General features: G+C 31.7%; 1 protein-coding gene across 3 annotated transcripts in view; it reads left to right on the top strand.

Annotated features, from left to right (window-relative positions):
* Positions 1-663: 663 nt before the first annotated feature.
* The window catches only part of MESK2 (misexpression suppressor of KSR 2), a 71252-nt gene continuing 55520 nt past the window's right edge, over positions 664-16395 (top strand). The window contains exons 1-2 of one of the 3 annotated variants that reach the window (XM_089223785.1): positions 664-1140; positions 14064-14286. In XM_089223785.1, the coding sequence (XP_089079911.1) occupies positions 14087-14286 (200 nt within the window). In that variant the 5' untranslated portion in view covers positions 664-1140; positions 14064-14086. The remainder of the gene's footprint in view (positions 1141-14063; positions 14287-16395) is intronic. The other 2 variants (XM_089223786.1, XM_089223787.1) reach the window with 2 other exon arrangements.

Genomic DNA, 16395 nt, shown 5'->3' with positions numbered 1-16395 from the left:
GTATGCATTTTTTTTACCGCATCGTCTCTTTACAGCTGTCGTCCCGTATCGATAACACAAGCTATATTAAGTACTAAGCAATACCTAAAAATTAGAGTTTAAGTACATAATATTGGATTATGTCATGAAAATTCGTAATGACATATTATCATAATATGATATTTAACTGGCCATTATCGTCGGTTTGTATTCTTGCTCTGTTACGAAACTGGTGGTGACATCTTTGGACGACACGTCCGTACCGCGCAAACCTCCGCGCTCGATGCCTAGATGTCGTCGCGGCCACCGACTCTTCCGCCGCCGTCATCGGCCAGCCCCCTATCGACGTAATCCGTTCGCTCCCGGTTGGACCTTATTCCAGCAGCAGCTGTTGGATCGATGCGACGGCCTGACCCAACAAAAATAAACACACTCACACACACAAACGCAGACGCACACATAGACATGCGCGCACGCGCATACAGCTCACGAAAACGAACAGTTTTTTGGTTTGGTCCTTTTTTTCTCCTTATTTTTACGTTATTTATACAGACTGCCGACGCCGCCGTCGCCGAGTATACAGCGTGCGCATGTTGCGCGCGCGAACCGTATCGCCCCCGCTCGCTTTTGGCCGTACTGTGTCGGTGCGCGTGCAAATCGTTTCCAGCGCTCCGTATTCTACGTCGTTTTGCCCCGCGTGCGTGCCGGTAGTATAATCGTTTGCGCGCGCGCCCGCTCGTGTTATGTGTGTGTGTGTGTGTGTGTGGGCGCGCGCGAGTGAGTGAGTGAGTGTGTACTGTGTATGTGTGTGTGTGTGTTCGTATGTGTGAGTGTGTGTGCGCGCTGTGTGTGATAACGACCGGCCGACCGACAGACACACTTTGTTCTATTCGTGTTCGACGCGCGCGATGCGTCCGATCTCGTTCGTCGCCACCGCCGTCGTCTGAATTCGATCGCGTTTTTTCCTAATTTTTTTTATACATTTTTTTTTTACATTTTTTTCCACGTGTCTCGCGCACGCACGCCCCCGTACTCGAGCGACGGACGTCTGTCTTTCGAATATTATACATCGGTTTTTTCGAAAAAAAAAAAACCAACAACAACAACAACAACAACAATAATAATAATAATAAAACCGATATAGTCGTTAAGTCCATACAGGTAAGCCGTAGTTGATGTCTCCGGTCATGTTCAAACGTGATATTATTAGGTATATCAATGTTGTTTTAGTATTCTCGTTTTGCCTCAAAATCGCTGCTGCACCGCCGCCGCCGCCGCTGCTGAATGATGTAGGCGCCTCTTTATTGTCTTCATGGCATCGCGATAACGCGCGCCGGTTCATGTGAGGAGGAATGGATGGTGCGAGGGAACTGTGGCCGGAACTTTCGTGGGATGGGGGGAGGGGGGCGAGCACGGCGACGACAATAATGGGTGGCCGCTACCGGCTATCGCCGCATCGGAGATTTTGCAACTTTTCGGTGGATGGATTATTGACGTGTACCTACTTTGTTTTCGCGCGATCCTTCGCCAAGTCGGAACGCCGCCTGTTTACCATATTATTATTCCAAATTCGGGACGACTTAGACATGTATAGGGCTATTTGGGCTAAATGCGCGGACCATATATATATATTATACGGCCTACATTAATATGTATAAACGTATTTTTAAACCTCCCACGCGTAGTGTCTGTGTGTTTATGTAACGACGAGGATATGTTGACGGTGCGGCGAGGACGACGACGGTCTACGATGATAATAATATTCGCAGCTTGGACAATCTTTGAGGGCAGGAGAGTAGATGTAGCGGTGATGAATATATAATATATAACATTATATAACTACGATGTATTCATCGATCGTCGTGGTGTAGTGTACTTTACTGCACGTCACGACGACTGATTTTCGTTCGACTATTTATTGCGCTGTATCGTATAATATATAATATCAATATCCATCTATAACGCGTTACCTATATTAAGTATGTACGTCGTACAATCGTTTTATTCACAGCGTATAATATACCTACTGTTACATTGTTACACGTAGATTTAGATGTAATATTATATTTTGTATTGCATGGACATTGCGTTATTATATTATTTATGTCGTGTGTATTATTAAACGCATATTATACATTATTAGAATGGTTGACCGCGATCTGTAATAGAGACTATTTGATGTGTACATCTATATGACGTTATAATATAATCTTACCTATCGACACGAGTTTATTATTATTACTATTCAGTTGTTTTATGTTTCTTAAGTCCTTAAGTTCTTTGTGTAGTGGCATGCACCTTATATGCATTTTGTACGTTTATTATACCTCCGTCGTAGTATATTGTGTTTGTTTTTCGTATCACATGATGTAGGTACATCTCATTTACTTATTATCGTGTTGCGATATTATTTTACAAGTTTCGTTTCGATCGTCGCTAACCCGTCTGCATATCACGTGACCCCTACGTTGTTAAGGTGCACCTGCAGCGACTAACTCGGGCGAACCACCACCATCATCAACGTCGTAATATTAACACCTGCAACCGGGGGCCTGCACTATTGTATAGGTATGCGGTGATGCTCGTTGTACCTTTTTATACCCTTGTTACCGGGACCGGCCTGGTAACAAAAATTCCGTCTATTCTCACGTATTTATCATATTAGTGTTCTCTGATAGTTCGCTCTCTCTACATGCACACACACACACACACATAAGCACACATACACGCACGCACGCACGCAACCGCTGCACTTGCGTGTTTACGTGACTCTTTAATATTATTTTTTGTACTGCTGCGTGTTTTTGTTCACCCCGTGTCCGGGTTCTTGAGTATACCTATATATACTCGTATATATATATATATATAAGCCCAAGGAGTGAGAGAAGAAATCAAAATCCTTGTAGATATTTCGAACACGAGTCGTCGAAACGTCGAATACCTATGTAAATTCACATGTTTTAACTCGATGTATAGGTGTACCTAATTCAAAAGGTACATACAGCGTGCACCTCATGTTTTCGTCCAAGTTGACTTTTATAATAATAATTACAACACATATCTACGATATTTTCAGACGATATAGTTATCGCAACAAATAAATCATAAAATTAGTCACGTTTGTTATTGATATGTGTTATTGCAAACCAACAGTCCAATGGGGTTAACACGAAATAATAAAATATTTATACATCATCCCTCTTCTACTCTAATAAACGCGTCTCCGGGACTATTTAATAATAGTGGTGGCTATATTAAGCATTGGCTAAATGTCGAGTGGCCGACGTATCCACCCTATAGATATTATATACTATATATTGTCGCCAGTCGGGTAGGTCGTGAGAAGATTCTATAAGTTAGGTTTTGCGTTGTCCGATATATAGATATAAAGGTACAAATAAATAGTACGTCGTTCATTTATTGCTCTACGGGTCGATAAAAAACACATATACCCCGTATATATATAAAATATAGTATGCTATATATAGATATAGAATTATATAAACTTTAATTATATAATAATAATAATTCCTATGCACGCGAGCGAATCGACTCAACGACCATATTTTTTCACCCTTCGAGTTCACTAAAAACAGAAAAAAGGTGTATATATAGCATATAAATGATTTTATTAAAATTCATTTATATACCTTTAGATTGATCGAGAAATTTTCTAATTTTGACAACTTAACGGGTGCCGCGGAATTCGAAAAACTTTTTTTTTTTAAATAAAACCTAACTCTAATAGTCTTATTTATACGTGCCGTCGCCAAGGTTTGGATTGAGTTTATTATATTCATGTATATAATAACTATATAATATGTATCGTGCAGCAGTGTAAACTTTTAGCATCAAACCGACGAGGATAAACTTCGAAGGTCAAACAATCGGTGAACGATTGACGATACGTTTCGCGTATACGATTCAATTATATTGATAAAACGCCCGTTTTTTGTCTGAAAATCGATATAATATGGCGCTTTATTTATTTTTTCATCATTTTTAAAACTAAATCTGAGAATTAGCACACTTTGAATGTTTTTTATGTGTATGTATATATAAAAAATTTAAATATTTATACGGTATACAAATTAACAAATTACATATACACTCACACACACATACACATACACTTTCTACGCTCGTATCTATAAAATCGATATTATATTATATATATTATACATACTGTAGTAGTTCTGTCTGGTATTTCACCGTAGCAGTAATATGAGGTGAACTCGTACGTTATATTATGTATTATTACGTAAAGTGTACTAATTCTATTTACATAAATATAATACATGTTGTTGGTGGTTTAATTCTTTCCGTGTGGTATTATTGGATTTTTTTTGTAAACTTCACAAATTGCAGTCGTTATCACCCTTATATATACGTAAAATAAAATAATAATGATAATAACGACGGACGGGACGATGTAATGACTGTATACAGAGTGTAACAGATAGAACTGACTTTTAGAATAACTTTTGTTCTAATTAATATTTTTAAAATTTTTTTTTGTTTATTATTAAGAGACCCTTGCGCTACACAATAGTGTACATTTTAATAGTACAAATAAAAAAAATTTAAATTTGACTAAATTTTTGTTGGAAAAATTCAAAATAGCTGCCAATTTGTAAATTTAATTAAAAGAAATATTTTGATGGTAAAAATATTTATCTAAATCAATTAGTTTATTTTTTAGAATTTTTTAAAATATCAATATTTTTTTGCATAAATTACTTTGGAGCGTTATAACACTTATAACTTCTTTCAAATAATATTTTCAATATTATTTCTGAAATGAGTACATTCCTTAAATTAGTTATTAATTATATAATTTTTACAATTTTTGTTGTACGTTTAATTAGCATAATTTTTTTTTTTTTTAGTCAGTTCTATCTGATACACCCTATATTATAATACATTATCAAACGTTGATGCTGATTTTTTTTCACACAATTAAAGGATTTTTCGATTACGACGTATATCAACAGACTTGGATAATTCAATTAATAATATGTATAATATCTACTCGTATTTGACATGAACAATATTATTATTGCTTATAAGCATGTATAGGTACTCATAAATTAGCGCGTGTCGTTATCACTTAATATTTCTAGTTAATAATATTAACTAAATCATTCATATTGTATCGGTTATTAAATTTTTGTAATACAACTTCGACCGAAAATGACCAAGTTAAGAAGTGTAGGCACAATATACAAATAATATTACCTATAATGTTTTCAATTTCGTATTACTGTGTGTTCACACGGTCAAACTACTTATAATAGACTTGATTTTTTTCACGCAATAACTGTCTGATATAATACTAATTGTTGTTATTATTTTTTTCTACGCAAAATTAAAGATGTTTAGAGTAGAGATTTTTAATTTCAAAGACTTAAAAAACTAGATTTTTATTAACTGAGTTGTATTTTCCTATGGCTTTTTATTGAATTTCAATTTAAGCATACACTTCAACGTATAATAAATTCATCTATATAATATACGATATACCAACTATAATAACTATAATAATGTAATATAACTGTTATATAGACTCACGATTAATTTAAATCATGAAACAACACAGTTGCAACCCGTGCTATGTTTTGCGCATTTTCATTTCTATCTCTCGCTTAATCTATTCATGTACGATTTATTCGTTATAAACTTACTCGAATAATATACGATACAATGATATTATGTGCAGTTGCAGATACACAATATTGCGATCGAGGGATTTACATGTGTGACGTTTACAAGACTATAATCTAATAATAGCTAATTAAAGTTAATACGCTGTTGACGTTGACTTGAGTACAGCGTGGTTTGCGTATTGCGTGTAATAACATGTACTGCAGCAAACCTACGCCACTGAATATTTCTAAAACCAATTAAGTCGATTACAAGCACCTCGTTCAGGCATTAAGAACAACGGCCGAAATTTGTATCGATTGTCATATTATAACTATACCTACAATTCTAATAAAGCATATAACATTATCTTTTTTATTTATTTTTACCATCAACTACTAAGGTTATAGCATACGCAAATATCACATTTTTACATTATATTATAACACTTGAATTTTTTTAAGATAAGAAATTACGTTGAATAGGTTTCGAAAGGGTTGCTTCATATAAATTATCCGGAATGTTAAATTAATTTCTGGCTCCATCGAAGTCTATGCAGTAGATGATGATATGCTTGATAATAGAGTGTTGCCTGTTGGTCATAAGGGCGAAACTGTCTTTGTCATTAGGTTCCATGTATCAATTTATATTGTGATGTCCAGGGTTCCATATAAATCTTATATTTTCATTTTATTTTGAAAGAAGGTTAGTCGTTACTAATTTTTAGAGCTAACATCCACTAGTAATATCGACTGCAAACTAGATAAGGTACCAAGTGAGTTTCAAAAATCGGAGTATATATTTATTATAGTATCATTGATTTCTATAGAGAGCTAATCGGGTTTCTTTGAATAGTGTTAGATTTTAGTGAGATTATTAAGTTGGATATATTCTATAATTATAGTATTAAATATTATGTATACATGGATGTAGGTATCTTGTATATTATTATTAAACATTAATACATTAGCGCATGCGATTAATCTGTTACGTAGCTTATTATTGATAAATTTTGAATTTGTATATCGGCGTAGAGGACTTCACACCAGAATATTATGTTGTATTTGTCTTACATACGTACAACATGGAACATTTTAAGTTAATACATCGCAATCAACCATATTTTATTTTATTTATTTTTTATTTTTATTGATCTAGAGTCCGGCGTCTATGGCCATTAGCTATTTTAGAGGTTACGTTTGGTACAATCGGAACGGTTGATACGGTTGGTTCAAACACGTATATTTGTGACAAGGATTTGCCACTAAGAACCCGCGTGGTCACCCATCTCGGAATTAGAGTATGTGGCACCACTCAGTACTGGCTGTCAGAACACATTAGTTATCTGAAGCTGACGCCTAGCCACACTAATCTTGCATATGTTATTCATTAAATTTAATAATATAAAATTATATTATATATATTAATTTTGCTCTGTTATATTTAAAACTATAGTGTGAAATCAACTTATTATAAAACATTAAAATGTGAAAGTAAGATTATTGTCTAGGGCGTTAAGGAGGATTTTATTAATGTTTTAATTCCAAAGCATGTTAAAAGTAAAATGTTTGTACATTTTAAAATAATCATGGTTCAAATTAAAATAACAATAAAATCCTCCAAGATGCCATAGATAATATACTTAATATATTTTATAATTGGTTAATTCACTCTAATTTTAAAAGCAGAAGAGTAAAAATAGTTTTTTTGAACGTATAATTTGCTATTATGCTGAACGTTTGTATAACAAAGACAACACATGCGATTGTGGAGTACTCATAATAGTATAAATAGTATAGTAAAAGGTTTGAGAAATCGTCTAATAAAATAAATGTACACTGCAGTAAACTCGACATGGTACAGCGTACCTTTGTATAATGTTTTGAGAATATTATCGAATAAAGTTTTACGGGCTATGATAACGATAATGATGGAACGTATATGAAAAAGAAAAAAGAAAAATATTATGTAGGACACAATATGACGGCGCAGTCGGTAAACAATTTTTTGACGGAAACTTCATTAATAATAAAAACATGAAAATTTTAAACGACGTGTGAGGATCGATAGAGGCAAGGCCGTGCTCTCATTTACCCTCATTCATAATAATGAACTATATAATATTATATAATATAGCCACCTATATATATAGGTAGGTATCGGTAATAATCGATTATGGTCTGCGGGTATAGGTGCACTACACTACACATATACACGCACAATGACGCATCGTAGGACATAATGTTATATTATTCTTGTCGGGTCGAGTGTATACTCATAACAAAATATCTATTCGGAATGGTACGGGTAGGAGGGTGTCTTTTTGAGTCATCTGACTTTAAAATCCACTATAATGGAAATTTCGATGACTCCCTCGAATCCATTATCGTCGCTGAGTGTTTTTGGCGCCGACTGGAAATAAGCAACGTTTTTGGTTTTCCGCTTGACGTGTGTCGGTTATTTTTCGTAGATACCTTTAATATAACAGCACTACATATATTTATGGATACTAAATAACACGCCGTATGAGTGAGTATAGACCGTAAAGAATACATTTTGTCAATAAATTAGACTGTCGACTAGAACTGACAGTTATCGTATTTCGTATATGGTTGAATTCGTTTTAAAAATATATTTTTTAACAATATTCATCATTAAATACAAACTTCGTTGATTAAGGTATAATGGATAAATAATATTGAATTTTTCACTAGCACTACTTTGTATTGCATCTTGCATACGCAGTTTAGGCTAAATAAGAATATTTTTTCATGCAGGGCCGGTCTTAGGGGTGGGCGAGCTGGGCGACCACCCAGGGCACCAATATGTCATTGGCGCCTTCTGAGCTCAGATATTAATTTTTTAATAATATTTTTTTATAAATTCAAATTATTTTTAATAATTCGAGTAAATACAATAATGCATAGCAAAAATTAAAAGATACCTTGAGAAAAACCATAGCTGTCATAGACTAACGAAAATAGATAGTCGAATCAATTATGCGAGTACTCCACCTTCACTGTTACAGTTGCATCTGGAGAACGTAGTTTTTCGAAACTTTAACCAATTAAGATATAATATGTAAGAGCAACTATGGGTGATGAAAGATTGTCATCACTTGCAATATTATCTATTGAAAATGATATTGCTGAAAATCTCGATTGGACAACATTGGTAAATGAATTTGCAGAAACTAAAGCACGAAAAGTTCCACTAAATATATGAAGATTATTTGAATATAAACATACCTACCTACCTATTAAATAATATATACTTATTAATATTATTCTTATAAAAATGACTTTACTTTAAATTTATTTCAGTAATAAAAATTAATTAAAACAGTTTACTTTTTATTCTGACTTCTGAGTAAAAAATACTTAACCTGAACCTGAGGGCGCATTAATTTTCCTTGCCCAGGACGCATAGTTCCCTAAGACCGGCCCTGTTTTCATGATCTTAAAATGATATCACGTGTTTTTTAATAAAACGGGAGGGTTCTATATAAATGTGCTAAATTCGAATAAGGTAATTTAATTTTAACATTCGCTAACAATAGGCTTTTTCCGTTTAACGACATATGCAATTTATATCTAGTTTTGTTATCTAATTACTACATGACAGTGTATACGCTGTTGAACTTCTGCAACAAAACTAATTACATCGTATAATAAATCCCGCTGTATACATTGATGGTCATGCGTTAATGGTGGTTGTGTCATTGTTTAGATACCTATTAGAAAAATAGAACAATCGTTAAATTTATGTGATTATATACAATTTAATTTATCTTATAAGTACCTATATCTATATTTTCAAATGACAACATTATAAAATATAAATCTATAAATCTTTTTTTATTGATTAAATATTAAAATATATTTTAATTGTAGGTATTTCACTCATTTATTTTGGCTGTTGTTTATCTACAAAAATTATTAGATTAAACTTAACTTCTGATCAGAAAATTAGACGAGTTGAAAGTGTGTGATAATAATATTGGGAGGGGGGGGGGTTTGAACTCATATCAACACAATAGATCACACCAATATAGTTCAAAAACAATTAAAACTTTAAATAATAATTTATTTTATACAAATAGTCAACTTTTCATTTTAAAATTTGAGACGTAGCTGCAGTCTTGTATTATAGTAGGTAAGCATAGTTAAAAATGTATGAATTAAAAAGAAATAATGTACTAGAGTCAAGTAATTGTAGCGTTAAAATGTTAAATGATATTTTGTCTTAAATTAAATAGCTTATCAAAAAATAAAACGTTTATCGTTTTAAAAAATTGATTGGATGGGGGGGGGGGACGGTGTGAGATTTTTAAAATCTAAAAGGGGCGTTGAGTAAAAAAAGGTTGGGAAACACTGTACTAGACCTATGTATAATAATATCATGTATTGATGTATTCACTTATTTCACTTATACTTTATACTTAACCCCATGCTATAGTTAATAAATACTATGTATTATAAATTGTAAGTCACAAATTAATTCTTAAAAATGAAAAGCATATTTAAAAAAAAATGGCAATTGGATTTACAACGTACGTTAAAACTCTAGATAATAGTTAATAAGTTCAATTTTATCAAACTTTTATAATTTTTTTCATAGATAATATATTATGATTGTTTGCGAAAAAACAATTCTACTATACACTACGATTAAACACTTTAAATTATAGTAATCTAAATATTTATTTTTTGGTGCTTTTTCGGAGTAATTGAATATACAGATGTAAACACGTCGTCCATTGTAATATGATATTTTGCCAAATATTTATTTACTTGAACAAAAATGTTTGTCATGCGACAACTATTCAAAAATTCGATAAATTAATTAGTAACTCTTCTCGTTCAAACAACTTGTATACGAAAAAACAATTATAACAATGTACTAAATTGTTAATCGATATAGTTAGGTAAATGATTGCTATGCGTGTTTTAAATTTCAGCTATTAATGTTTCACTCAAATTAAGATTGTTGTTGATAACAAATATTGATGTAGTAATAGGAGTCAAAAAACATTTCAGAAAATATGCGTGTGAAAAACAAAAAAACAATTGGATATTTTCCAAGTAAACCCATGATATAGTAAATATATTTTTAAGGCTGTTCTGACTGTAATATGATGGTACAAAACGACGAACATCATAACATTGCATACGAATTAATAAAAAAAAAAAATAATATTATATACAATATGTTTATGTGATCAATAAAAATGTTTACGTTCGCATATACAATGTCGATGTTTATGTGACGTTCATATAGATAATTCAAACAAATGTTTATATATAGATAATGGGTACACTCTTTGTGAATTTTTTATTTTTGCGTGTTTGATGGGGCGTGCGTCCTTGACCGAGTGACTAATTTTTTTCAGATCCTTCTTGGGTTTTTAGATTATTTATTTAATATTTTAACTCTACCGTTGGAAATTTTTCAATGCATGAAGCCATGAATAATATAGCGCGAAGAGAATAAGTTTTTTAAATTAAAACGAGCATTTATTTTAGTGTTTTCTTTATTAACATTATTCTCGATCGTGCATATTGTGTAAACTTCAACTTATTTGACTAGAACTAAATATACGAATTTAACGTATTACTGTGCTCATCATCGCGACGCAACGATTATATAAATACGATAATTATTATGATAATACATAATATTATCAACGGTGCAGGCTGTGCAGTAGATAATATTTATATACATACGCATGTTATGTGACGCGCGTTTTCTAACGTACGATTCTAGCAAGATGGTTTAAAGAGAGTGAACGGATTTCTTCGCGGTCTCAGAGTTTTTGTCTGGGGATTTTGGACTATAGTCACATCGTTTCTAACAGGACGCGTTATGGATGACACTTCATCGTTGAAGTCAAGCTATATAACTAACGTATATAATATATATATATATATATATATATATATATATATATATATATATATATATATATATATGACGGTGTGGTAATCATCCCCTCGGGTTAATATCACAATCGTTATTAAATTTAGAGCTATCGGTTCGAATTATTTCGAATATTATTGTAGAAGATATTATTTACGATTTTATGATGGCAATAGTTCAAAATAATACGTGATCTTTTCCTTGTAAAAATATAGTGCTCTTTTTAAATGCATTGTTTTAAAAATGTTGAGCATTTACCGAAGCAATACTACATAGATTCATACTTTAATTTTTGCAAGAAAAAAATTTAAGTTTTAGGATACTTTTATTAGTTATTCACATTTTAAATAGAAAAATCGCATTATTATCGATTAATAATTTCTAATTGGTAAGCAGAATAGTATTTTTCAAAAAATATAGATTCGTTTGTTATTTTAAATTGTACGCTAATTAGTTGTTTACACAACTTACTTATGACCTCTGCTCATCAGTCACATTTGATTTTGAAATCGTAAAAGCAAGCCATTTATTATTAAATGTTAGTATATATTACTATAAATGATGTGCACCAACAATAATTGTAGAAAAACATTCTGCTATTCTATTAAATATTTATAAAAAAAAGTGCATTTGATAAAAAGTATAGGTTTTACCGAAGGAAATAAATAAGTACGCTATAATAAGCGCAAGTGTTACAACGTGTACATAGAAATAGTCAAAGTAAACCGAATGTCAAAAAAAAAAAATTCGTCAGCCGTAAACGTTATTATTTATACCGTAATCACGAAAATGTCATCTCGTGGTGATCAACGCCAGCGTGGAGAATTTATGCGTCCCGAGAAAAATACACGTAGACTAGGTGCGCACTAGCTATTGTGCAGTGGGCGTGGGACGGAAGCGTTTCCGGTCCCGTCCTATCCCGTCCTGTATCGCGCTACAATCGACTACACACGTGCTTTCCGATAAACGTGCGCATACCTATTTAATAATATATATTCCATGCATCGCATCCGTTTTATGAGGTATCGTACTATGTGACGTATACAAACGAGTATAAAGATATTATCATCGTCGTCGTCGTCGTCATCGTGTACCTACTACCTAATATAGTAAGTTGTAGATGTTATAACATTATCATGTCTAAGTAAAGCACATACGATTTATCGGGCATACACACACATACAAAATAAATGTTTAAATCGTATACGGGCACGGAATTAAAAATAATAAACTCAATTTGACGTTATGAGCGCATGCTCTTCACTATATTGTACACACAAGATACAAGAAACATATTATCATCATTAATAGGATTAAATATAAGCATGAGCATATTGAACATTACATCATGCGCGACGCTGCACACCCGTCCGGATAGCGTTTGATATTATTATTATTATTATTATTATCATCATCATTATTATTATATCCCTCCGGCAGTTAACGCGTCTATTAGTAGGTACTTAGGACTTGGCAGCCATAATGGCGTGGAATATACATTAAATTATTATTGTTTTCCACAATTACACCGTATTGTAAATCTTGGTTTTTTCACATTTTTTTTTTATTACTAATATTATCATATCGCTGTATTAATTTAAATGTATTTAATACGCATGATGTATATGAATAATATATATATATATATATATTTTATAATATAATATATAAAATATATATGAGGTGATTTTTCGTAACTTTAGTCAGTTTGTTATTCATTAGAAAAATGTTTACGGCGTCATTTGAAGAACTTATAGAAACAAAATTTTTATACAAAAATTTAATATTTTACTAATGTTGAAACATTATAATATACTGTTATTCAATTTATAGACACTTATTACTTAGTTTTGTATTATGAAGCAGAATAATATATTTCTGAAAACGTTGCAAACCATTATAGTCTAATCGATTTCTACTACATTATATTGTTTTTTTATTGTATTGGTACATCTTTTCGCTATCCCGGATTAACCCGAAATATGTATATAATGATTAACTACACTGATGTACATTATGCATAGATTTTATTGATACCAATATTTTTAGTCAAATATTCGGATGTTTTCAGAATATAATATAAAAATTTGTACCTAGTTTAAAACAGTGTAAAATTTATAAAATTGTTAAGGCTCTAATTTTTTCGTTAATCGTTTGATTTTTATAGAAAATGTACAAAATATATAATACCGCGTCAAACTAAACAACAATCATCACCTTGATGTATATATATATATATATATATATATATTATTATATTATTTACTATAATATTATACATATACTTATAAATTACAATATTATAATATGCAGTGTATAATGTTATACAGGTATATAATATTATAATATGCGATGTATTATTCTTACTATTATCATAATCATCATACTATTATTTTACCATTCATATTGTGTTATTATTATTATTATAATTAAATATTTGATATTTGATATTTTACATATTATTATTATTATACGTTGACGGCTTTTGCACGTACTCGCACGTACATACATTTTGTTTGCAGCTTTTGGCCCCGCATGCCGCAACATGTCCTACCGCTCGCTGGCTGCCGACCGCGTGTACAAAGCGACCACGGACGACCTGCAGCCGGAGCGGAAGAACTCGGTCGGTACTGTTTTTAAAAAGGCTTTCGGCACGCTAAGCTCCAGTCCCCGGCGCAGGCTGTCCGAGCCGCTTATGTCCGGCGTGCCCGTAATCGGCACCGGAAACATCAACACGCCGCTCAGGTATATTACAACACGCGCGTATAAAAAAAAATTATATTATATTATACGTATAATAGGTACACCTATGTATTATTATCATCATCGTGTGCACGCGCCGAGGTCGAAGATAATCCGACACCACAGTGTGTATAATTTTTAACACCAACAATACCACGATACCCGTATTATAGTTACACGGCTATAATACAGCGCTGATACTTTACATGGATTTTTCCTCCCCATTTTTTATATGTTCTTAATGATACCGTAATATTGTGCTTATTAGAATTATGTAGGTATAACAATATTACGCTTTTATAAATAGGTACCTATACTATAGTAATATTATTATTATATGTGTTTTAAAACATTTAGTGTTTTACGGCATTTAAGGACTGTTTATACGGGGTGATTCGTTTAATGTAAAACACTAATTTTTTTTCATAAAATACAAAAAGTTTTTGAAATAATGAATGTCTACGACGTTAATTGGAACACTGGCACATTATACTGTGGTTGAAATCAATAAAACAGAATTTAAAAATAAAAACTCAATTGATTTTTATTGATCATTGAATACTGTTATAATCACCATAGGATAAATTATAAATGTCTTAAATTACGTAAGAATAGAGTTACTCGAATACGAGAAATAAACTAACCCATACTTAAGAATTTAAAACTAAGTTTTGTGTAGATTCATGACTTCAGTGTAAACATTTAGCGAGTACAATCAATTAAAAATCAAACGTCATTACCGCACAAATGTACAAAAAATAAATAGTATAAAATCGCACAAAGATTTTAAAATACTTGATATATCATTAGTGATTATCGAAAATTAAGTCGTACTATATTTATCATATACTAAAAAAAAAGCCATAACTCGGAATTATTTGAACACCCTAAGAAATTCATGTTGGACAATTTTTATGATAAAGAAATCATTTTTCAGTTTCACATATAACTGTAAAACGTATTCGATAGTAGAAGTTATTAGCGTGAGACATGCGGTTTTAACGTAGCCCAATAATAATTTCTGGTATTCAGTCTAGCCAACTTAAACATTTGATTTTTGATTTTCATTAGTTTTTGGTCTACCCTCTGAAATTAGGACATTTTAGTGTACAACAGAGGACAACTACTGGGAAGAGGTAAGAATAACGGTACGTGTATGATCATCCTATTCTGTATATCTACTATATAGATTATAAATGTTATTAGTAATTATTCTGATGTAGCACAGACATTTTTGATTTTAGATTTTTAAATTTAAATTTTTATTGGTTTCAATAAATCTGCGAAGTATTATACTATTTTTTATGTACCGAATTTATCTACATATTTTTATAAATCTGAGTGGTATCATACTACTTTTATTTTTATACGGTATTGGGTCATGTTTGTGCGGTAATGGAAAGCAACGTAAAAATCACCATGTCAATTTTACATTGTATGCAATATTTATTAAATACATTATGTATGCGTAATATATGATATGTTACTAACCATGATGATACCAACACACATATATATCTAGTAGCATAGTTCGTCAACACTGTAGTAGCAGTACATAATAAATATACCTACTACATGAAATATTAATTTATCATCGATATGTGTCATCGTATTCAAGGATTCAGTACAAACTTTGAAAATGATTTCCAGCTAGTGCAATGATGAGTGCGGACTCACTAGGATGTGCTCATTCTCAGGGACGGTATGGAAAATGATAAGATAGTCTTTTATATTATACCCGTACCTTCCCCTACATTATACATTTATACCGACACACGAATATAGGACGAATAACCTTGATTTCTCGTTGCCAGTGTCAACAGTACACACTATTATACAAACAACTGGAAAACACTTAGGCGTTATACATAATATTATGACAGACGATAGTATGGGTACCTACATTACGATTCTTATAAAATATTGTTTAATATTATGATGGATATACAGGGTGATTCATTTATCATGGACCATTCATTATTTTAAAAAGTATCAATGTTTTTGAAAATATTTTTTTACAAAGTTTCATGTTGTTAAAAAAAAATATATTTATATCCTTATAATTGTTTAAGTGTTTAACTTTTTTGAATGACAACCTAGAGTTTTAATTTC

Source organism: Diuraphis noxia, unplaced genomic scaffold (assembly GCF_037042655.1).
Source record: "Diuraphis noxia isolate RWA-SAM2 unplaced genomic scaffold, SU_Dnox_SAM2 contig0003, whole genome shotgun sequence".
In the NCBI taxonomy this organism is placed as follows: Eukaryota; Metazoa; Arthropoda; class Insecta; order Hemiptera; family Aphididae; genus Diuraphis; species Diuraphis noxia.
Note: the sequence above shows the minus strand (reverse complement) of the source record. Positions and strands in the feature narration are given on the sequence as shown.